The sequence below is a fragment of the Mustela nigripes genome, chromosome 6 (assembly GCF_022355385.1).
Source record: "Mustela nigripes isolate SB6536 chromosome 6, MUSNIG.SB6536, whole genome shotgun sequence".
NCBI classification, from domain to species: domain Eukaryota; kingdom Metazoa; phylum Chordata; class Mammalia; order Carnivora; family Mustelidae; genus Mustela; species Mustela nigripes.
Window position 1 is genome coordinate 88,730,647 of NC_081562.1, and position 23,340 is coordinate 88,753,986.

The window sequence follows — 23,340 nt, forward strand, 5'->3', positions numbered from 1 at the left end:
GGGAACCTAAATTCAGCAGTCAGTGTCCTAACAGTGAAAATGAATGAAACAGGCTGTGGCCTAAAAACTCCTTGCCTACACCAGAAGTTCCTTCATGTGTTCATCGATCATGTATTGAGCACCTACTCGGTGCTGCACAGCAACGTTGTGATTGACACAGACCTCTCTTGTCACCCTACAAGGTGGAGCTTGTACCTGAGATGTGCAGGGCACAACTGCTTTAGGAGCTGAAGGAGCTCGAGGGCAGAGGGGAATGTAAAGGTCAGAGGTCCTGGGACCCAGGGAGAGGCAGAGCCCATAGGACACTGTCCCAGAGCTGAGAAACGGCTGAGGTGTGTCCCTGACAGCACTGGGACAGGTTTCTTGCCCCCCTCCCAGCCCTCTCACCAACCCCCCCCCCCACACTCCTGAGTCGACTGTTGGGACAAAGTCCCTGCCTGCCCATCTATCTATCTCTGCCTATGCAAGAAACACATGTGAAACTTACAAGTTGGTTCTTTTTTTTTTTTTTTTAAGATTTTATTTATTTATTTGAGAGAGAGAGACAGTGAGAGAGAGCATGAGCGAAGAGAAGGTCAGAGGAAGAAGCAGACTCCCCATGGAGCTGGCAGCCCGATGCGGGACTCGATCCCAGGACTCCGGGATTATGACCTGAGCCGAAGGCAGTTGTCCAACCAACTAAGTCACCCAGGCGTCCCTTATAAGTTGGTTCTTAGGAAGGCTGACACCTGGCCTGGCCAACGCTGGAGGTTCCTAAGCAGGAAAGCCTCCAAGCATATGGCACGGGTGACATGCCCAGAGACACCCACTCCAAGCCTTGAAACACTCTGAGGGCATGGTGAGTGGTTGATGAGACAAAAGACTTTTTAGCACATTCCTGGTGGGGGGGGGGGTGTCCAAGCGTTCACCACCATGGACCAGCCACGTTGTTACCTCCTCAGCTGCCATGAAAAACTGACCTTATCTTTCCCACCCTCTCCCTTTCCTGAAACAGTTTGTCCTCATCAGGGGCTCCTGCTTAAAAGAACTGGAGTTAAGGGAGAAGTTCAGAAAACTTCCCACATCGCAAAATTAGCTTGTCCCCACAGTGGGGGAGGAAGGGACCACCCCCAGCTCTTTCCAAACCCAGGCACCACCTTCTCACCTTCAAAGCCTGACAGCCTCCAGCGAGTGCAGACAGACTAACATGACAACACACAGAGATGGGTCCCTCCCAGGTAGGTCAGGGGAACCAACAGGAGGAAAAGCTTTCCAGGAAGCATATCTTTCAATACACACATCTCATGGCTCCCTAATGCATAGAGATTAAATCTGCAGTCACACCAAAGTACTGATTCTTCAGATGGGCATTTAAAGCCAATTAAACCCCTTGGTGCAGACCTAGAAGAGGCCCTACAGCTTCTCCTTCCCCTGTCACTCACCCTCTCCCTGCTGCTGGTCCCCCTTATGGCTCAAGGAACCTGCCTTGAACCTACATGCTTCCAGCCCATTTGGCCTGGATTGCCCTCTCCACCAGTTCCTGGGGCCCCCAAATGCTCATCAAAGTTCTCCCCCATCTTCCTCCAAGACCAAATTCAAATTAGCTTCTCTCGCTCATGCAAGTTGTCTTCCTCTCCACAAGCTGGGCCTCCCAGCTCTGGTTCACTCTGGGCCTGGTGCTGAGAAGTAGTCTGGGTAATGGTTTGTGGATATGAACAAAAACTCCAAGCCTGTTGTGTCTCTGCCCAGCTTTCTTTTCTGTGAATCATGGAGTTCTCAGAAGTAGAGAGAAAGGCGGGGACACGGGGTGGCAGCTGTCTCTAAAGCTCCATTCCCCCAAGTCAGGGCTGGGGCCCCCAGGAGACAGAGGCTGTGCGGGAGATGCTGCAGAGCCTCTGGGTTTCTGGAGGCTGTTGGGATGCAGGCTGCTGAGAGGCTTTGGGAGCCATTAAATCAGTGGCGGTGGCCTTCCTTTTTCCTTTGGCTCCTCTTTCACTATCTCTGTCTTTCCCAATCTTCATCATTCTCTTTTTCAGTTTTAGATGGGGTGCACCTTCCATCTGAGAGACACCTCCCCTTAGAGCCTTGTTACTCAAAATGTGATCTGAGAACCAGCAGCATCAGCATCCCTGGAAACGTGCTAGAAATCAAACTTCCAGATCCCAGCCTAGATCTGGTCAATCCAATTCTCCAGCTTAACAAGATCCCCAGATGGTTCGTGTACACATTAAAGTTTGAAAGCACTAGTTTGAAACACCAGAAAGGCCAGGCCAGGGACCCAACAGAGAAGCTGAATGCTTGAGACATCTATTCAGTCATTCCTTTATCCTTTCAGTAAATATTTAATAAGCACCCACTGGGTGCAAAGTGCTGTGCTAGGCACTGGGGATGAAATGGGGAGTGATTCAGACCCAGGTGCCCAGGCTGGAGAGGATGAGATCAGTGTTTCCCCATCTGGCTGCTCCAGCCCAGATGGAGTGGGAGGGAGGCCTGGGTCAGGAACAAGGGTGCCTTCAACAGGAGAATCTCTCAAGAGCCCAACGTTCCTGGGGGAGGCTTCTCATCCCCCAATCCAAAGAAAGAGTCAATTGGTGAGACAGAAGGGAAGGCCCTATGAGAATGAGGGAGAATGCTGAGTAGAAAGAAAGAGAGAAGATGGAAATGAGGAAAAGTGGGTCTCAGACAAATCCCTTGAATGCTCCCGGCCACTTCAGAGACACCCGCCATCTTACAACCTCTCCATTGAGTGCCCCTCTAGGAGAGTACAACACCCCCATCCCCAGTGCAGGCGGATGGTTTCCCACAAAGGGGTCTTCAGGGCTCTTATGAAGGGGGAAGACAGCCCCAGACCCTCTAGCACCCTTTACCCCAGGAGCCAAGAGGGGCGAGGTGAGGTCACACACCGGGCAGGTGGACTGGTTTGAAGGGCACAGGACTAGTAAGAAGCACACAGACTTAGGAGATGGGATGGGAGCTTCAAGGGAGAGATGGCCGTGTGGAGAATGTGCAGGGGGATAAGCAGGAGGCCTGTTAGTCAGCAATCAGCAGTGCACATGGGACAAAGAGTGTCTCACTAGGACTGTTCAAGTGGAGATTGGGAGATGTGGTCAGATGTGGGATACTTGGTGATAAGGCTGACAGAAGTTGCATACAGACTAAGTATGAAAGATGAGGGAAAAAAAGCACAAGATGCCCGATTCTTAGGTGTGGGGCCTGAGCTACATAGTGGTAGGGTAATCCATGGTGATCTGGGGATACTTCTAGAAAAAAAGTGTTGGAGCAGGGTTGGAGGGAAGGAAAGACCTAGGGCATAAAGTGGGGGAAGAAGAGAGTCCATGCTGGGGAGTCAAAAGGAATGAAAGTGAAGAGATGGGCAAAGAATGGGAAAATTAGTCAGGGGACCTTAGTTCAAGCTCCTGAGGGAAAAACTACCATCATCTGTTTCTCCTGGGTCCCTCAGAGTCTTCCATTGCTGTTCTGCATAGCAGAATCTGGCCCTCAGTAAACATTAGTTAAGTAAACACGTTGCTGAGACGTGATCCAAAAGGCAGCATGAGGAGGTATAGAGAGCACTCAGCTATGTCTCAGGAGCCCTGGCCACCTACTGACACAGGGACCTTAGATGAGACACTGTCCTCAGGACCTCAGTTTCCCTACTGGCAAACCAGTAAAGGCAAACCAAGATCAAGTCCTTTCTCACCCCAATTCGTTTTCCCTAGCTCTGAGATCAGAAGGCTGAGCTTCAGCAGCTCTCATTAGTCCCTGAGCAGGGGTGGGCTGAGGTGGCCGGTTTGGCTGGTGTGTGGAGTTTGGAGGGGAATAAAGTCAACACCGAGCGAGTGAATTGGGACTACCTAGATACAGGCCAGTGACAGGCTGCCCACCCCACCCCATCCCCAAATCTTTCTTACTGTGATGTCTCAGCATTTGGGGGGAATTTTTGTTTTGTTTTTTTTTTTGCAACTCCACAACTTCTAAATATTGAAATGCTTGGACCTAGTCATTGAATGTCCTCTATTTCCTAACTGTGTTCACTCCTCAGGGCATCTCCTTTAGTGTCACTGATGACTCCCAAGTTTGCATCTCCAGCCTGACTCACTTCCCTATTGAACTCCAGCCCTGGGTATCCATCTGCCCACCAGAGACCTCGGCTTGGGATGCTTAACAGGCAGCTCAAACCTATCACAGCCCACAAGGACCCCCTCCCAAAGCCAGCGCCTCCTGAGGTTGTCTCCATGTCAGTTCATGGTGGTGACTCCGTGCTTTAAGTCACTCAGGCCCGATGCCCCGTCTCACCCTGACTCCATTCTCTGTCACACACACCCCATCTGGCCCATCAGCAAATTCCTTGGCTCTCTCTGCAAAGTATAACCAGATTGTGACTCCCTTGTCCCTACATGGTCTGGCTCCCCTTAGCTCTCAGACCCGTTACCTAGTCTCTTCTCTTATTCCTTCTCCTCTGCGGCATCAGCCTCACGGCTGTTCCTCCAGCATGCCACACGTGCTCTCGTCAGGGCCTTCGCCATTGCTGCTCCCTTTGTCAGGAATCCTCTTCTCCCAGAAATCTGCATGGGCACGTAGCATCTGGTAAATGGCAGGCTCCATATGCTGAGAGGCCTGAGCAGGGATCAGAAAAGAGAGCGGAGAGGAAGAGGAGGCAACGGAGTCTGGTGCCGCCCAAGAAACAAAATGGCTGGTCGTGCTTGTTCTGTCTTCCTTCTCAGAGGAGAACAGCCCCTCTCCGATTCCTCAGGAAGGATCCCACTCTCCGGCTGACCCTCAGAAGGGCAGAAAACTTTGATAACATCACCTTTTTCTGGTACTCTGTGGACCTCCGGATGCCAAATGTGGCAGTCCTCTCTGCCCCACCCCTAATGGGTGTAGGGAAGAAGGGATCTCTTCTGGTCATTCACTCCTGACTCCCTATTTCCACCACCATCCAGGAGGCCTGGGCCCATCAAGCCCACCCCACCTCCCACTTCTTATCCTATGCTCCCTTCCCCTCATCTGCCCCTTCTTGCTGCTCCCAGTCACCAAACCCCCATTAGCACCCATGTGGAAGTAGGCTGAGGGGTGGAGGCTGGACTGGGAAGGCCACAGGGCCCAGCCACAGGCCCCTAGAGTCGAGGGGAGGGCAAGTGAGCTGGAGGGGACGGCTGTGCGATGGGGAGAGTGCAGAGGCCACAGGGGCAAGGAAACCGAAGCTGTGAGAGGGCACCGGCCAGGAAGAGGGGATCACAGTCCGAGGCAGAAATATGGGAGAGAAGCAAAAGGTGACAGAAGGCAGGAGTCGGAGACACGAGGTGCAGCGGGGAGTCAGACACCCAGAGCGAGAGACAGACTGCGGGCGAGGCCGAGGTGGAGTCCGAGACAGCCCGGCGGGGCGGGAGCCGGGAGCCGGGAGCCGGGAACCGGGGGCGGTCAGCGAGGGAGGGAGGGAGGGCGGGCGGCCCGGAGAAGCCAGACAAAGAGAGGCGCGGCGAGCCGAGGGGAGAGGCGCAGGGGAGCGGTGCGCGCGGACAGAGCAGAAGGCCGCGGAGCCGGCGCAGGGGCGGGGGGGCGGTGGGGGACGGGAGCGGAGGCGGCGGCGCGGGCGCGGGGGGTTGGGGGGAAGCGGAGGCGGCGGCGCGGGCGCGGGCGGGCGCAGCGGGGCGGGGCGGGCGCCGGGAGCCGGCTCGTAAAAGCCGTGCGGAGCGGGGAAATTGCCGCCAGAATCGCTGAGCTCCACAAAACGCCGCCCGCACGGCCCGCCGCCGCGCCCGCTCCAATCTCCAGCCTCATCGCCGCGCGGGCTGGTTATGCATTTAAATGTTATTTAATTGGATTGCGGAGGAGCTGGGGGCCAGAGCGGCCCCCCGCCCCCGCCCCGCACGCTCTGCACGCCCCGGCTGCTCGCCTCCTCCGCAAATCTGTTTTCCGAGTCACAGATTGCAGCGCACCCCCTCCCAACACCGCCCCCCCAACCGCCCCGACGGCTCCCCTTCGCGTCTGGGCTCCCTCCCCGTCCCCCGCCCCGCCACTAACGGAGCCAGAGGACACTCAAAAAGACACAACAAGTCCCCTGAAGAGGCACGGAAGCACAGACACACAAAGACATGACAGCAGCAAAAACGGGTCACACCAAATGACACAAGTGTCCCTCTGGAAGATTAAAAAATGCCAAGACAAAAAAGACCCCAATGGGTCACAAACGTACACAAATGTACAGAATACACTGGAAACCCACACTCGAGAGGGAACACATCACCCTACCCCTTGAAACTGTAACACAGGAACAAGACAAGTGCTGAGTGACTTACCAGGGTGACACACAACTCTCCTCAAAGAGGGGTAAGACCCTCCTCAAACACACATTCACTCTCTCACTCAAGTGTGTGATCACACGCCTAATCGCTTGACTCTGTGTCTTTCAAGGGGTGGAAGGCAAACCCTTCCTCCTGAAACATCTCCTTCTCTTGGGCCACAGTAGAAAGCATCAGGAGATGGGGTCCTGAGAGGTAACTGCATCAGTCATCAAATTTCTTAAAACTGAACCAAGAAACAAACAAACCTGAGCCCAAGTTACAACAGGTAGACTTGAGGGTAGACACTGGGAAGGCCTTCCTAAAAACACAGGAAGTCAGAGATACCAAGAGGTGAAGCTGGGCATGTGTATGAGGCTGGACTTGTCTCCTAACAATAGGAGACCCATTTTTGCAGCCTGGACTAGGAGTTAGCACCATCAAGGTAGACGGAAGGACGGAATGACCGGCTGAGCATGTCCTCTGCACACTCCCAACCAGCAGACAGGAAATTGCTGGCCTGAAATGATCAGGGTCAAGCTGTTTCAATTAATGAAAATGGAAATGGCAACCCGGCTTGGCACAGGCCACTATGAAGGACTGTTCTGGGCTCTCAGCCACCCCCCTCTGCAAGCCAGGCCTAGAGACTGAAATGGGGCAGAGATCCTTGAGCAGGATCTAGGGGCAGAAGAAGGGCCAAGAAGATTCTATTGCCGTTGTTTTGTTCTGCTTTGGACAGAATAAGGGTCAAAAGAAGGAGGAAAAGAAAAAAGGGAGAGAAACTTCCCCCAAATACACTACAATTCAACCTTGACTGGTAAGCTTGGGCTGAGGCCAGGTTGGCATTAAGGCCTCTGAAGAAGAAAGCAATTCAGCTTCCTCTTAAACAATTTATTTCTGTATCACCTGATGGTCATAGCTGGGAAGTTTATCCATGTGTCTAACCTCAGTGTCTCAGACTTCACTTGAAATTGTTTCCTTCTTTACGGCATTAGGAAAAAATAGAAACCAAAACAGCTGGCCTACATCCTCTTAAACAAGAATATCTGAGAAGTCAAGGGATACCTATGTGGCTCAGTCAGTTAAGCATCTGCCTTTGGTTCAGGTCATGATCCGAAGGTCCTGGGATTCAGTCCCTCATCAGGCTCCTAGCTCAGCAGGGAGTCTACTTCTTCTTCTCCCTGACCCTCCTGCCTTCTCTCTCTCTCTCTGTCAAATAAATAAATAAAATCTAAAAAAAAAAAAAAAAAAAAAGAATATTTGAAGAGTGGAGACGAGACTTAGTCTGGCTGGGTCGCAACCGCCATTCCCTTCATTCCACTCACGTTCTCTGCCCAGCTATGCTCAGGCTGGGGTTCTGGTCTTTTTTGCTCCAGCACCTGGACATCCCCTGACGCAGGACTGCAGGGTAGTTGCAGTGGGGTCAACAGGGGAACAGGGAGGTGATTATAGGGAAGGTGTCCTGGTGGGACAGCACCTTCTAGGTGAGAGCCTCTTGCAGTTTTCCATACCAAAGTTTCATGGAACAAGAGATCAAATGACAGTCTCCCACAGAGCCACGCCCAGCCCTGAGTGGTGCCAATTCCTTGCCTCCAGCCTCCCCCCTCATTCTGTTTCCTATCCCCTTGCAGGTGGGGCTGAGAAATTCCTGGAGACCTGCCACAGGGGTCCCCTGGGCAGAGGAAGCAAGACAGCAAGGGATGTGAGAACCCTGCAGTCACCGCCCTCCCTCACAGGCACTCGCATCTCCTGTTCACACTCAGAGGGCTAATCATTTCCTTAGTCCCTATGCCCAGAGCACTGCGTTTAGAAGTTGCCCACAACACGTTTTCCTTTTCATTATAATTATATGTCTGCATCTCCCAGCACCGGGCAGTGAACAACATGAGGACAATGACAGAGGTCATCACATTCACCTCTGTCACTCCCTACAGAGCCTGGCATGGGGACTGGCACAGAGCCCATATTAATAAATCCTTGTTGAATTGGGAAAGGAAAGTGAAAGACCACACGGTGATCAAACCCAAGATTCCATCTTCTTTTACATCATCCTGTTTCGGCAAGAAAAAAAAGAGTAGGAAGAGTCTTTTTCTTTTCTTTCTCAACACAGTCCAGCCTTCCATCTCAGAAGCACCCCGACCCAAGCATAGCATGGCCTCTACCACCGCATACGTTGGCAGTGTGTGTGTGTGCACGCCTCCGTCAGTCTAAGCCTCTGTCAGTCTTCTGAACCAGAATTTCAATCACCATCACCGGGCAAAAGCAACAAACTCAGGACACTTGTGGTACTGGGACGGGCATCCTGGGGTAGATCTCCAAAGCCAAATTCATGCGTTACTTGCAGAGTTGTCCTGAAACCTTCCTTTGTGCCAGGTGTTGGGTTACCTACTGGGGAAGGGAATAGAAACGACCCTCTCCTTGCCCTCGGGCACCCACTGCAATCCTGCCTTAACCTTGGCTGTGCATCTGTGGCACAAAGAGGAAAAAGAGATAGAGGCTGCATTGCAGACCTCCCAAATCAAAATCTCTTAAAGGGGAACTCAGAAACGTGCCTTTTTTTAAAAAACCTCTACAGGTGAATTCCATTTCACGGGCAGGGTTGTAAGCCACTGATCTCTTGATCAATGCTGCCCCAGAGAACTTTCTGCAATGATGGAATGTTCCATATCTGTGGTGTATGTGTGGCTCTTGAGAACTTGAGATATGGCTAGTGACTGAGCAATTGAATTTTTAAATTTTACTTCAATAAACTTAAAACTTTTTTTTTTTTTTTAAGATTTTATTTGTGAGAGAGAGGAGTGGAAGGGAGGGAGGAGCTGAGTAAGGAACGCTGCTGAGTAGGGAACCCATGTGGAGCTGGGGACCCTGAAATCATGACCTGAGCCAAAGTCAGAAGCTTAACTGAATGAGCCCCCCAGGTACCCCATTAACTTAAACCGCCACACATGGCTAGTGGCTACTCTGTCAGACTGCAAAACTCTAGATAATCCCAAAGCACTTCAATTTGGCTTTAAAATATTTCTCACAATATTGCTTTGTTGCAGTTCAAGTCTCTGTTCCCTTTGGCTCAGTAGAAAACAATGAGTTTCCCCTCCTTAAAGCATCTCATCTGCACTGAAAAAAACTGTTCTAGAATGAATTGGGGGGCATAGGCGGCCAATCAGACTGCCCTTTCAGGTAGCTGAGCCACTCCACCACCCTACCCCCCTAGACTGGAAGAAAGGTACTCCTGAGTGCCCTCTTTTGTTACAGGCTGACATAGGTTGGGGACACGAAAATCACTGACATGACCTGAGATGCCTTTTATGAGCCAAATTGTGTCTCCCCAAATTCATGTTAAAACCCTAACCCCCACGAATTTATTTGGAGAAAGAGCCTTTAAAGAGGTAATTGAGGGGCGCCTGGGTGGCTCAGTCGGTTAAGCATCTGCCTTCGGCTCAGGTCATGATCTGAGGGTCCTGAGATGGGAGCTGTAGTCGGGCTCCTTGCTTAGCGCTGAGTCTGCTTTTCTCTCTCCCTCTGCAGCTCCCTCTGCTTGTGCGCTCTCTCACACACCCTCTCAAATAAATAAATAATGAAATAAAGAGGTAACTGAGGTTAAATGAGGTCATAAGGGTAGAGCCCTAATCCAATGACTGGTGTCCTTGTAAGAAAAGAGGCAGCAGGGAGACACACGCAAAGAAAAGGCTATGGGAAGACATGGTGAGAGGGCAGCCGCCGCCATCTATAAACTAAGGAGAGAGGTTTCAGGAGAAACCAAGCCTTCTGGAAGCTGCATCTTGGACTCCCAGGCTCAAGAGTGAGAACGCTGAGAAAATAAGCATGTTTAAGCTAACCAGGCTGTGGCACTTTTGTTAGGGCAGCCCTGGCAGACTACTATAGTGCCCTTAGGAAAAGGCAGGCCCAGGACCCTACTCAGCGTTTGTGGACAAGATGTACCCCAAAAAGCAAGGACGACAGCTCTACTAGAAGCCAGATCCAGCATGTCGGGTCCTAAGCCACCACCCTGGTCATGACCATTCTAGTGCCCCTGTGCACTGCCCGGCCCTACCCCAGCTCATGAGTCTTGCCCCCAATTCCAGGCTCTCACCTAGACCGTGCTGTCCCACGAGGGCACCTTCCCTATAATCACCTCCCTATTCCCCTGTTGACCCCACTGCACCTACCCTGCGTCCTGTGAGGCCTGTTCCTTCATCCCCGTCTGTTGGGTGTTCTAAGTGTGTGTGATCTGTGCATCTCACTTTCCCCGATGGACTTCCAGTGCTCTCTGCCTTCGGCTCAGGTCATGATCTCAGGGCCCTGGGATCGAGTCCTGCCTTGGGCTCTCTCCTCAGCAGGGAGCCTGCTTCCTCCTCTCTCTCTTTCTCTCTGTGTGCCCCTCTGCCTACTTGTGATCTCTCTGTGTCAAATAAATAAATAAAATCTTTAAAAAAAAACAAAAAAAGATTGGTCTAGCATTCAAGATCCTTCAGAAGATGGCTTCTACTTACCTCTCTCTAGCTTTTCCTCCCAACCGGGCAAAGTCAGCTCATCTACTCACCACCCCCTGAACATAAGGATGTTCTCCCAAACTCCCAGTCTCTAAGGCCACCGGAAATGCCACCTCCTCCAGAGAGCCTTCTCCACCTCGGCTAAATGCAGAGGGGCACAATGGCTTCCCTCTCTGTGTACCTAGCCCAGTGTCTCAGCCAGGGCCCTGCACCACGGGGCAGGAACAGCTCAGCATCATGGCCCTGACAGCAGAGAGGAAAGGAGTCTAAGTTGTGGGTTGGGGTGGGGGGTGCGAAGTCTCAATGCCATTCAGATGGTAACTCTCCTGAGTCAGCACACTCTCCACAGGTCTAAGGAGACTGTCCCTAAAAAGACCTCCCTCACTTCACGTGCCAGCTGCAAGTTCAGAGATCCCCAGGTGACCTGTACTTCTAATGTGCTACAATTCAGGAGTTCCCATGATCCCCTCAGGTTTGGTAATTCACTCAAATGACAGAACTCAGGAAAGCACTTTCTTAGAACTACGGTTTTGTTACCAATCAGGATACCAATCAGGAGCAGCCCAAAAGATACAAAGAGACAGGGATCTGAAAGGGTTCCAAACTTAGCCGCTAGTCCCAACTGTCCCACCGAAATGGGACAGAGCACCCCACACCCATCGTATTCACCATCCAGGAGGCTCGCCAAAATGTATGTCCAGGGTTTCATTACATAGCTATTATCGATTGAAATCATGACCCCCATGGTTGAATTCGATCTCCAGCCCCCAGTTCAAGCTGGTATCAACTGGCTCATAGCCCCAACCCGCCAATCTAACGCCAATCAAAGGGTTGGCCTTTCTGGCATAGGCCTCGGCCAGAGTCAACTTCAGCATAAACTTGGGTGTGTGGTCTGAGGCGCCCTCCGTGAATAACAAAGACCCTCCTATCACTTGGGAAATTCAAGGATTTAGAGACTTGCCTCCCAGGAATCAACTGACAAAAGCCATTTAAATTCTTTATCATATAAATGATAAAGGGGGACACTTCCACTAAGAAAAAAATTTTTTTAAGTTTATCATATATATATATGATAAAATTTTAAAAATTACATATATATGTATGTGTATATATGTATATATATAATGTATATATGTATATATATGTATGTATGTATATTTTTGTATATATATATAAAAAATACATATATATGTATTTTTTTAAATAAATCTCTACACCCAACATAAGACTCCAACTCACAACCCTGATATGAGTCTCATGCTCCTCTGAGCCAGCCAGGCTCACCTATACTAAAAATCTTTTTCATTTTGGAAGCTGGCCTGTCCCAGGAACTAGAATCCAACCATGTGTTCCTCATTAAGGTCCCAAGACCTACTCTATTCCCAACCTGAGTCACCTTTCCAGCCCTATTAAAGGGCACACCAACCAGTCATCCTACAGACATAAGAAATGAGTTAGACAGAAATAGCGTGCTCCCATTCACCCATCACCTGCTCCCCACAGGGCCCTGAGTAGCAGACAAACCCCTGAGACCCTTAAGCTCTGATAACACCGCAAGAGTTCTTTTTTTCATCATCTCCCTAGAGACCCACAAGAACACCTTGCAAACAGTGAAGAGGTTAAGGGAAAATCTAAACTAACCCTTCCATCTTGGACATGCAGGAGAGGGGAAAAAAAGGACCCACACGAAGGGTTTAGGAGCCTTTTTTTCCTTTTAAAGATTTTATTTATTTATTTGAGAGAGAGTGCGCTAGTGGGGGTAGGGGCAGAGGGATATGAGAAGGGAGAGCCAGACTCCCTGCTGAGTGGGGCACCTGAGTGAATATGACCTGAGAGATCATGACCACACCGAAGGCAGTCGCCTAACTGGCTGAGCGGCCTAACTGACTGAGCCACCTAGGCGCCCCGGTTTGAGAGTTTTTAATGCTCAGACTGAAAAATCACAGGCTGGGTTTTTCATAAAAAGTTATCAGTCCTCCTATAGCAGGACAAGGATCCACCCCTCACCCAGCAAGGTCTTCGGAGTGGGGGAGCTCCCCCTGTAGTGTGGTACAGTGACACCCCAATCAAGAGGCAAAAAAGCAAGAAGCAGGAGCCCCCACCTGCCAGGCACAAAGCAAGGCACTTTCAAGTGTTATCTCACTTAACCCCCACCCCCACCCCATGCGGCAGGGAGCCCCATTTTACAGACGAGGATCCCGAGGCTTGGAGAGGTTAATCGAGTTGGTCCAAAGTCATGAAGTCTCAAAGCCAAGATGAAGAAAGCCAGTCTTCTGGTCTTCCCCACTGGGCCACGCTGAATCCTTTCTCTGATCCAGCTTCCGTCTCCCGGAAGAAGTTCACTCGTAACACCCATAGCCCTCCATTTGTCCTGGTCCCTGTGAGGAAATGGCTCAGCTTGAAGGCAGTTGTTCTAAGAGGACAGGTGAGGATCCTGGCAGGCTCTTCTCTCAAACACAGCCTCAGAAGTCACTGCTCAGAGCACTCACAGCTGACCAGAGGCTCCCCAGGACACGGTGAGGTAGAGCACTCCTCGGACACCAAGGCTCCGTGCAGCCGGTTACCACAGGGGCATCGCTCAAAGAAGGTAAAGGATGCAGGGAGTAGTGTCAAAACTGCCACGGCAGGTCCCAGCAACCGGGGAGACCAGAAGGAGCCTGTGGCTCCAGTCCAGGGCACCCACAGTCCTCTGCTCCCCCTGGGATGACCTGGGGGCCTAGAAAACCTCCTGTGCTGGGCCACAGGGGCCCTCACTTTGTTAGCAGTGGCAGCAGCCCCAGCTCATTCAGTCTCTCCGTGGCTGCTGCCTCCCATCCCCTGTTGGCCTGAGGGCTCCGAGGTGAGGGGTGCAGGAGCCCCTCCACCTGCACTTCGGGCATCAGGCCTGCCAGAGCCCGCCGCGCCCGCTGCTCCGCCAGCCGCCCCACACCCACCACCAGCCGCACCCCCAGAAGCTGCACCTGTCGGCAGAGGACCGCATCACAGGCCCCAAGAAGCTGTTCTCGCTGCCTGGCAGGTAGCTCAGCAGGCGTGAGGTTGCGCCCACTGGGAGTCAAGAAGAGCAAAGGACACAGATTGTGGACGAAACAGCGACGGAAGAAGACCTCGGGCTGTCCACAGAGGTTCCGGAAAAAGCCCCAGAACCGGGCACCGCTCACCTCTGACTGAGGGCACTCCAGTCCCAGCACTGGTCGCTTCGGGTGCTCTTGGGGTGGGGTCAACACAGGTCCCCCAATGCCCAACCAGTCCCGGACTATACTCACTTCCCCAAAGGGCACCTGCCAGAAGGGGGGAGAGACAGGAGGGTTTCAGTCTGAAGATCGGACACCTGGGTTCTGCACCAGCTGACCCCTCCATACCCACCATGAGGCTCCAGCCTGGACACCCCATCCCCATCCCCAGCACTTTTGCCCAAAGGCCTGAGACAAGGATGATTCGGGCCCTATAGTTTGATCCTGCCCATCCTTCTCCAGTTTTTTATTGTGGACCGTGGTGCAGAAGAATCTGTTTACTTCTATCCCCACTTGCCTTTGGAACCACATCCAGAGAGTATATGGGACTATCTGGCCCTCCACAGGATGTGATGGGTGGTACTGGGGCAGACAGATGGTCTGAGACAGAAAGACAGCCAGTGTTAGAGGAGGCACAAGGACAGGACTGACCAGCGCTCTCTGGGTGCCCTCTCAGCCCGGAGCCTCAAGCTGTCATTTCCATCGATCATCATTGATCATCTTTCATCCCCCAGCTGGGGTCAATAAAAGCGATTGAGCCTCCTGCCCTGAAGCCTCATCCCCTCCCCGATCTGCCAAGCACCCCCACTGAGGGGCATTCACTCATCCCAAGGTCTGAAAGGAAAGCACACAGGCCCCCAGAGCAGACTCTGTTCTGAGCCTCTCCTCAGCTCAGACACAGAAGCAGGTAAAAGCCCCGCACCTCTTCCACACCCACCTCCATCAGGCAGTCTCCCTGAGGACCTGGTATTCCGGGTCCCTCTCTGACCCTAACCACACTCCAGGGAAAGAGGAGATCCGGCAAGGTAAGGATGGGGCCGGAGGAAGGAAGGGCTCGCAGAGGCAATTAGTGGACAGCTCACAGGGGAAACGGAACTACCATTAATGTGCTTGGTTAACTCTGGGCAGCGGGGCCTGGAGAGCGTCTGAGACCACAGGAGCCAGCGTGTGTACTGGGAGGGGCCAAGGGGCCCGGCCCCACACGTGTCCACAGCCAGGCACATGCTCCTCCCCCACCGCACCCACAGCCAAATATCTACCTAGGAGCCTCCCCCTCCCCATCCAGGGGAAGCCAAACCCTTTACCCCAGTCTGGGCCATGCCAAAGGGTCCAGGGTTCATGCCCAGGAACAGCACTTCCTTGGGGCCCTGGCAGTAGCGGGTCACATAGCTGCGGTGTGGTTCCCACGCGTACTCCACAGGATTGTAGATGATGCCCACAGGCTCCGAGAACTGCAGCTGGCTCAGCTCAGCATTGAGCCGCAGCTCCTCCTCCAGGAAGCTCTCAGCCAAGCTTCGAGGGCAAGGCTGGAGATCCATGGCAGGCTCATGGAGGGGCCCCGGTGGAGAAGCCTGGGGCACAGCCATGTCACTGCCACCTGGAAAAGAGACGGACAGAGGCTCCATCAGCCTTCAGCCGAAGAGTGAGAGGGATCCAGACTGGCCAGGGCTAACCTTTCTAGGGCGCAGAAGAGACTGTCAGTCACCCTCCACCCTCTAGGTCTGACAGAGCTCATCTCAGTTCTTGGTAGTGAAGGGTCCTTCCACTTCCCGCTTCAAGCATCCCTCCTCTTCCTATGTCACCTAATGAGAATAACCCGTCATTCCCCCCACTCCAAACCTCCTTTCCATCAGATATAAGCCTTGAGTCACTAGTTCCTAGGCCATGCCAAGTATATGGGAGGTTTTCAATATATATTTACCAGTGGCAAACTTTCCGCACCTCTAATGTCATCCTTAATAAAACAAGCTCAGCCAGGATGGGCTGTGTTCTGGAAACCAATGTGCTGAAGAATGAGATGCAGGTGCACCGCCAGAGCCCAGAGACTAATTACAGAAGGCTAATTACAATTGCTTCCAGGTGGTGAGCAATTGCTCTGTGCCAAGTACACCTCATTGATCCTTGTAACAACCCCAAGAGGCCAGTGTTATTGTTCCCATGTTACAGGTAAGAAGACTGAGGCTTAGTAAGGTCAAGCAACTTGCCCAGGGTCACGCAAGTAATGAAGCTGGGATATGAACCCAAACTATCTGACTCAAGGCCATGCTTTTAACCACCCCCTCATCTTGCCTGAGATGGTTCAATCAGCCACCCTGCTAATCCAACACCCTGCCCCCACCTCCCGAAAGCCCAGCCCAGCTTCTTGCCCACATTCAAGAATCCTCAGTGCAGGGGCGCCTGGGTGGCTCAGCGGGTTAAAGCCTCTGCCTTTGGCTCAGGTCATGATCCCGGGGTCCTGGGATCAAGTCAGCAGGACCCGCATCGGGCTCTCTGCTCAGCAGGGAGCCTGCTTCCTCCTCTCTCTCTGCCTGTTTCTCTGCCTACTTGTGATCTCTGTCTGTCAAATAAATAAATAAAATCTTAAAAAAAAAAAAAAGAATCCTCAGTGCAGGATGATTACTGGACTCAGAATAGACCCTTACAAGCTATGTAATCATGGTCAGAGCCTCAGGTTTTCTCACCCAAATACTCAGAATAATATCCATTCATTAGTAGCAATACAAAGGATGGAATCAGATTTAACATACAAGTGAGGGTTGGGAGGCAAGAAGGAAGTGGAGAAGCAGAACAGAAAGAAGGAAGACGCGGGGAGGAGGCAGAGGGAGCACTCAAGCAAGTTCTATAGCCTACAAAGACCGTTCCTTCTAATCTTCTTCCTCACATTTCCCATGCAAACCCAGTGTTCCAGCCTAACACTTACACTCACTCTTTCAAAAGTGCCTTTCCCACCCCAATTCCCAAAAATCTGTACATGCCAGTTCTTCAAACCCAACCAAATACACTCCTTGAGCCAACCAGGACTATGACGCCTCTGCCTCTCCACACACCCAGATCATAGCCATCCTTCAAGATGCAGCTCCAATGATCTCACTGGTAAAGCCTGCCCTCCTTAGGACACTGTAGCACTGCTGAAACTTCCCAGCCCCATCCCACACAGGAGCAGGGCTGGGCTGAGACCTGGAATCTGTATTTTAAACAAAATTCTGGTTGATGAAGGCTCAAACCACTGCACGTCACCATGGTTCATGGCTTCTTCCTGAATTCACACCTTGCCTCCCTACCTAGACTTGAGATCAGAAGCCAGGTCCCATTCAACTTCCCTCTGTATCTTTGAGGTCCTAGCTTTTATTAGGTAGTCAACAAATACCCACTCAACTCTGTCCATCCTACCTTTTTCAGTCCTCTTTAAAACGACCTTCTACCGGGGCACCTGAGTGGCTCAGCTGATTAAGCAATTGCTCTGGCTCAGGTCATAATCCCGGAGTCCCAGGACTGAGTCCCACATCGGGCTCCCAGCTCCATGGGGAGTCTGCTTCTCCCTCTCTTCTTCTCCCCTCTTATGCCTTCCCTCAAATAAATAAATAAAAGGCCCTTCTACCAAGGAGTCTTTCCTGACGGACTCTTCTCCATTTCTACAGCCCAAGTTCACTCAAGGCTCAGCTGCCCACTTTGCACTCCAGCTGTTTCCGAGGGTTTGCCAGGCTCTGGGTGTGTTTCCATCATGTCTGGGCCTCCCATGGGGCAGGGATCAAGGTTCTTCTCCCTCATGAGACCTCAGGGTTGACAGAACAGCTTGATCCATCAATCTGTTCTTGGACCCTAGCCTAGGGGAAGTGGGAGAGAAAAAAATGTCAGGGCCAAACTTAGTAAATCCTTCTCCAGACTGATCCTGAAGTCACTGTTTTGTCTAAGTGGCTAACCAGCGCCAACTGGGCTCAAACAAAAGCCAAGAAGGAAGCCGTGTAGAATTCAAATATCTTTGGAGCCCTTGCTGTGCACATCCCCATGTAGTGCCCATGTTAGGGGGCTGGCTGCTCCAGCTCAGGGACTTCTTTCAAGTCTTAGGTTGAGCTGTGCTGGAGATAGCAAGGCTGCAGGGTACAACAACAACAACAGCAACAACAAAAAAGATAAGGCTTTATTTGCAGCATTCCAGTTTCAAACCTAATCTGAGAGCAAAAGACACAGTCTGGGTTTCAACCAAATCCACTTTTTTTTTTTAAGATTTTATTTCTTTCTTTCTTTTTTTTTTTTTTTTAAGATTTATTTATTTGACAGAGAGAAATCACAAGTAGACAGAGAGGCAGCCAGAGAGAGAGAGAGAGGGAAGCAAGCTCCCTGCTGAGCAGAGAGCCCGATGCGGGACTCGATCCCAGGACCCTGAGATCATGACCTGAGCCACCCAGGCGCCCCTATTTCTTTATTTGACAGAGAAGGAGAGATCACAAGTAGTCAGAGAGAAAGAGGTGGTTTGAGCTTTAACTTCCTAAACAATACACTATGAGAACCCAAAGGAGGAACCTGAAAGTCCTATCTAAAGCCACCAAGAATCAAAGACTTAAGAAACGATATATTATAAATTACAGTGTCATACTAAATGCAAAGGAAGCTCAGGGTAATCCAGCAATAAGTTTGGCTATCTAGGGTCTCTGACGCTAAACTCAAGGAAGTGAAAAAGGAATCAAAGACACTATCCACTCCCCTGTCCCTTGGAAGCACTCTAGGAATCGACAGGGACAATCAGCAAATCCTTAAAATAACAGCAGTAGTAGTACCAGAACTTGGATTTGAAAACACCACTTATCCCTCCTACTGGTTCTGAGAGGGCCATCGGTTAAGGGTCCATAGAAAATCTCCGCGCCCGCCCTCGGGCTCCGCCCGACGGGAAAACCACGTCCCCGCAGGCTCTCCGGGCCGGTTCCGTGGGCTCGACTCTTCCTCTGCCGGGGCAAGCCCCAGACAGAGCGAAGGTCCCCAAAGCACAAACTTTCCGACTCCCCACCCGACACCGCCCCGCAAGCCCGAGAGCCCAAGCCATGCCTCAGGACCCCAGGTTCCCAGGCTCCTACTTCCTCACCTGGTTCAGCTCTCCGTCCGGTTTCCGGTTCCCTTCCCCGCCCCCACGCTCGGAGGACAGTGGGAGTCGTAGTCTACTTTGTTTCTGGAAAGAGATTGGCGTAGCCGCAGCAACTTCCGCCGGAAATACTTGGATCCCCGGAAAGCTTCTTAAATTAGCCCTAAGTGACTCTGGGGAACGTAGTTTATCTCTTATAGCAGGGGCAAAAAAATCAAGAAAGTTTTGGGGCGCCTGGGTGGCTCAGTGGGTTAAAGCCTCTGCTTTCGGCTCAGGTCATGATCCCAGGGTCCTGGGATCGAGCCCCGCATCGGGCTCTCTGCTCCGCGAGAAGCCTGCTTCCTCCTCTCTCTGCCTGCCTCTCTGCTTACCTGTGATTTCTCTCTGTCAAATAAATAAATAAAATCTTTAAAAAAATAAAAAATAAAAAATTTAAAAAAAAAAAAAAAAAAGAAAGTTTTCAGGAAGGCCAGGCCCAGTAAGGACCACGAAGGTCCTAGTTTCTAGCCCTAAAGGGCAACCCACTTCCAAAAATTCATCGCAATCCTTTCCCTAACAGGATTGCGAACCAAAGAACTTCAACCATCCCCAATCTCAAAACTCACGTGAGAGTATTAACAGTGGTTAAAAAACCATTTCTAGTCCTCCTGCTGCCCCCACAGATAAGAGATCTCTCTTTTGCAGACCTCCAAGGACTGTATCTAAAACATCTACCGAGGGGCGCTTGGGTGGCCCAGCGGGTTAAGCCCCTACCTTCAGTTCAGGTCATGATCCCAGAGTTCTGGGATCAAGCCCTGCATCGGGCTCTCTGCTCAGCGGGGAGCCTGCTTTCCCTGTCCTCTCTGCCTACTTGTGATCTCTCTCTGTCAAATAAATAAATAAAATCTTTTAAAAAATAAAAATATAAAAATAATAAAACATTCACAGAGGCACTTTTGGAATCTCCTAACAATTCTTTACTAATGGTTTTGAGACTCTTCTATCCCCCATCATTGCCCAAGCTTATGTCTCCATAGCTTTCACATTTCACATTTGACTTCTCTCCCTCCTCTGCCATGCAATCTACCCACCCCTATAATCTCCCATCCTTCCCAATCCTTCCCCTCAAATACTTCCCTGAATATTCCTAATCCCATGGCTGTGCCTAGTAATCCATTACCTCCCAATTCCCCAGTCCAAAACAATGTCCAGAGCTGTCCACTCCTAATTTTGTTCTTTATTTTTTAAGATTTTGCTTATTTATTTGACAGAGAGAGAGAGCACAAGCAAGAAAAGCAGCAGAGGGCGAGGGAGAGGCAGACTCCCCACTGAGCAGAGAGCCTGATGTGGGGTAGGTCCCAGGACCTGAGCTGATGGCAGAGGGCCAAAGTCTGAGCCACCAAGGCACCCCAGACTAGACCTCAGTCTAGTCTGTGTCCTAACTGTAAGATTTTCATTGTACTGGAAACTCCATAAAGCTGATTGCCTTCTGGATACGTCCCACCTCCTGCACACCTCAGCACAGCCATTCCTGAGATCAGGAAGAAGCAAGGTCTCCCTACAGGTGGTAAAGAAGAAGACCAGTAGACCCTAGAACAGGAAAAGGTGAGAAAACAAGGATGCTACCCCCTCGCCAACCTTTCCCTGCCCTCCTACCAACAGACAAAAGCAGCATGGGCTTTAAGGAAGTGTGAGCAACAACCCTCTGACACCAAAGGTGAGAAACCACCCCCCACATTTGCCAGACTTTGGAAACAGAGTTAATCATCCACCTCACAAAGTCTGTTATTTCCTGAACTTTTGGTTGTGCCAGATTCTTTCCCTTTTTGTGTCTTTGCCTCTCACCACGTATGTAAATGTATCTCTACCCTTACTTTCTAAATATGGGGGGGTTTGTTTTGTTTTGTCTTTTAAGTAGGCTCCATGCCCAGTGTGAAACCCAACATGGGCCTTGAACTCACAACCTGAGATCAAAACCTGAGCTAAGGGGCGCCTGGGTGGCTCAGTGGGTTAAGCCGCTGCCTTCGGCTCAGGTCATGATCTCAGAGTCCTGGGATCGAGTCCCGCATCGGGCTCTCTGCTCAGCGGAGAGCCTGCTTCCCTCTCTCTCTCTCTGCCTGCCTCTCCATCTACTTGTGATTTCTCTCTGTCAAATAAATAAATAAAATATTTTAAAAAAAGGGACGCCTGGGTGGCTCAGTTGGTTAAGCTGCTGCCTTCAGCTCAGGTCATGATCCCAGCGTCCTGGGATCGAGTCCCACATCGGGCTCCTTGCTCCGCAGGGAGCCTGCTTCTCCCTCTGACTCTGCCTTCCACTCTGTCTGCCTGTGCTCGCTCTCTCTCGCTCTCTCTCTGACAAATAAATAAATAAAATCTAAAAAAAAAAAAAAAAAACCTGAGCTAAAACCAAGAGTCTGATGCTTAACTGACTGAGCCAGTATAGCTTTTTCTCTGTATCTGTGTATCTGTCCCCCTCTATGTACATCTACCCTGTGCCTCTGCTTCTTTCTCTGGAATGTCTGAAATAAAAGTATCCCAGGCTTCTAGAACTGACTGGCCCCTCAGGTTCTTCTGCCTTCATAGATCTATGCATTTGCATGTTACCAAACAAATATTGGCGGTCAAGGACCCACACTGTGCTATCATCTTATTACTTAAATTCTAGGGGCTTTACCATCCCTTGGACAGCCCTCCTGCCCACCCTACCCCTCTGCCACTTGCTTGCCAACCACTTCCAGCTTATCACCATGGCAGCCCCTCCACTTTCCAAGTCTGCTTCTGATAAGAAAGTATTGAGGGAAATGCATGGCAGGCAAGCAGTGTTCCTCCAGGGCCCTAACTCCCAATGTCAGCTTCCAGGAAGAATTAGATAACTGTTTCTTTAAAAAAAAAAAAAAAAAAAAAAAAAGATGTTATTTATTTATTTGTCAGAGAGAGTGAGCACAGGCAGAGGCAGAGGGAGAAGCAGGCTCCCTGCTGAGCAGGGAGCCTGACGCGGGACTCAATCCCAGGACGCTGGGATCATGACCTGAACCGAAGGTAGCCACTTAACCAACTGAGCCACCCAGGCGTCCCTAGATAACTGTTTCTGTCCCTGTAACCCCATTTATCCCAGGAGCCCAGAAATAGGAGGCCTGAACATAGGGAGAAACTGAGTCTTGGGCAACCCCACAGTGAGTCCCTGCAGCTGACCCCAGAAGGGTCTGGGAGTCTTCTCTGTCTAGGCCATGCTACACCTCCCCAACTGGTGGGTCCTTCTGAGGGAAGATGGAAGTGAGAAGCCCTGCAGTGGGGGTGCTTAGAAACAGAGACCCATAAATTTTCAAGAGGTAGAGTCTTAGAGAAGAAACTTGGGCTAGGGTGAAGCCCTCCCAACCTATCTTGACTGTGTCCCAGGCTCCTGGCCCTCTGGGAAGTCTCCAAAAGCTGGCAGACTGTCATTTATGGATAGAACTTATGGGGTAGAGACAGTAGAAGGCCTGTGGCTTGAACAGAGCCTAGAGAGTTGGGTCACTCCTTTGGGGCTAGCTGGGCCTGGGTCAGGGCCCTCTGCTGCCCACCAGGCTGCTCCTGGGGCGGGAGCCCAGGCAGGAAGGGGTTAACCTGAGGGCTTGTTTTCCTTTGGTTTCAGCGAGCTCCTAAGGCTGTGTTGGGCCATGAGCGCCATCTATCGGCCTCTGGTGATCCTAGCTCTGACTTCAAGCTCACCGGCTCTTAGGAGGGGATCTTTCCGCCCTGTCCCTGCTCCATGCTGTCAGAGTAGAGAGGAGAGTTGTCTAGCTGCAGGGCTTGGGTGCAGAAAATAGATATTGGGGATTGGAAAAGATGAAGACCATGTTTCCCTCTCCCCAAATACCAGATGTGACCCTTGGTAGCTCCTGCCACCTCTGCCCTAGGGAACCCCAAAGGGCTTCTGGTGTTTGCCTTTCAGTGGCCATATCCCCAAGCTCCACTATGACGCTGGGCACTTGCCCTCTCTCAGCCCAGTAAACATTAAAAGAGCAACAGAGAAGAGAGGTGGCGTAGAGGAGGCCTTTAGAGCATGGTCTTGGGACTCAGATGGCCTGGATTTGAATCCAGCTTTGCCACTTACTAGCAGTGACCTTGGACACGTTACTTAACTTCTCTGTGCCTCAGTTAGCTCAGTTGTAAAATGGGATTATCACTGTAAACCATCTCTTCTTTTGTGATAATTAAATGACTTAGTTACATGGTGCTCAGTAGAGTGCCTAGCTCAGAATAGTAGCTCTCTAAAGGTTAGTTATTGCTGTTATAACCATGTGTCAGGGTCTCAGGCAGACGCTAGTCTGAGAACCCAAGATCTAGACCACAGAACCACATCAGACACACACACACACACACACACACACACACACACACACACATACAGGACAAGACTGGGCAACACATCCCTGGAGATTTCCACAAAGCCAGTGACCCATATGGGCAAGTCTAGGGGCCGGAAGTTTAGGATTACAAGAGAAGTACTTTTTTTTTTTTTTTTTAAGATTTTATTTATTTATTTG

General features: G+C 51.1%; 1 protein-coding gene across 4 annotated transcripts; it reads right to left on the reverse strand.

Annotated features, from left to right (window-relative positions):
* Window positions 1–11,973: 11,973 nt before the first annotated feature.
* On the reverse strand, window positions 11,974–18,882 carry SMUG1 (single-strand-selective monofunctional uracil-DNA glycosylase 1). 4 transcript variants are annotated; one of them, XM_059403303.1, is made up of 4 exons: window positions 18,839–18,882; window positions 17,360–17,585; window positions 15,066–15,358; window positions 11,975–14,028 (listed from the first exon to the last, which is right to left on the reverse strand). In XM_059403303.1, exons 3-4 carry the CDS (start codon window positions 15,345–15,347, stop codon window positions 13,501–13,503), a joined length of 810 nt encoding a protein of 269 aa, XP_059259286.1. In that variant the 5' UTR covers window positions 15,348–15,358; window positions 17,360–17,585; window positions 18,839–18,882; the 3' UTR covers window positions 11,975–13,500. The 4 variants fall into 4 exon arrangements, with proteins under 4 accessions (XP_059259287.1, XP_059259289.1, XP_059259288.1 ...); XM_059403304.1 differs by lacking the exon at window positions 17,360–17,585 and having other exon boundaries at window positions 11,974–14,028; window positions 18,839–18,875; XM_059403306.1 differs by lacking the exons at window positions 17,360–17,585; window positions 18,839–18,882 and adding an exon at window positions 18,537–18,816 and having other exon boundaries at window positions 11,974–14,028.
* Between the last annotated feature and the right edge of the window lie 4,458 nt (window positions 18,883–23,340).

What these genes read in the sequence shown, in the direction of transcription:
- SMUG1 (XM_059403304.1), bottom strand. Translation starts at nt 15,347, where the DNA reads ATGGCTGTGCCCCAGGCTTCTCCACCGGGGCCCCTCCATGAGCCTGCC. An exon ending in TTGGCATGGCCCAGACTGGG is followed by an intron (nt 14,029 to 15,065) that starts GTAAAGGGTTTG and finishes CCCTTCTGGCAG; the next exon opens with GTGCCCTTTGGGGAAGTGAG.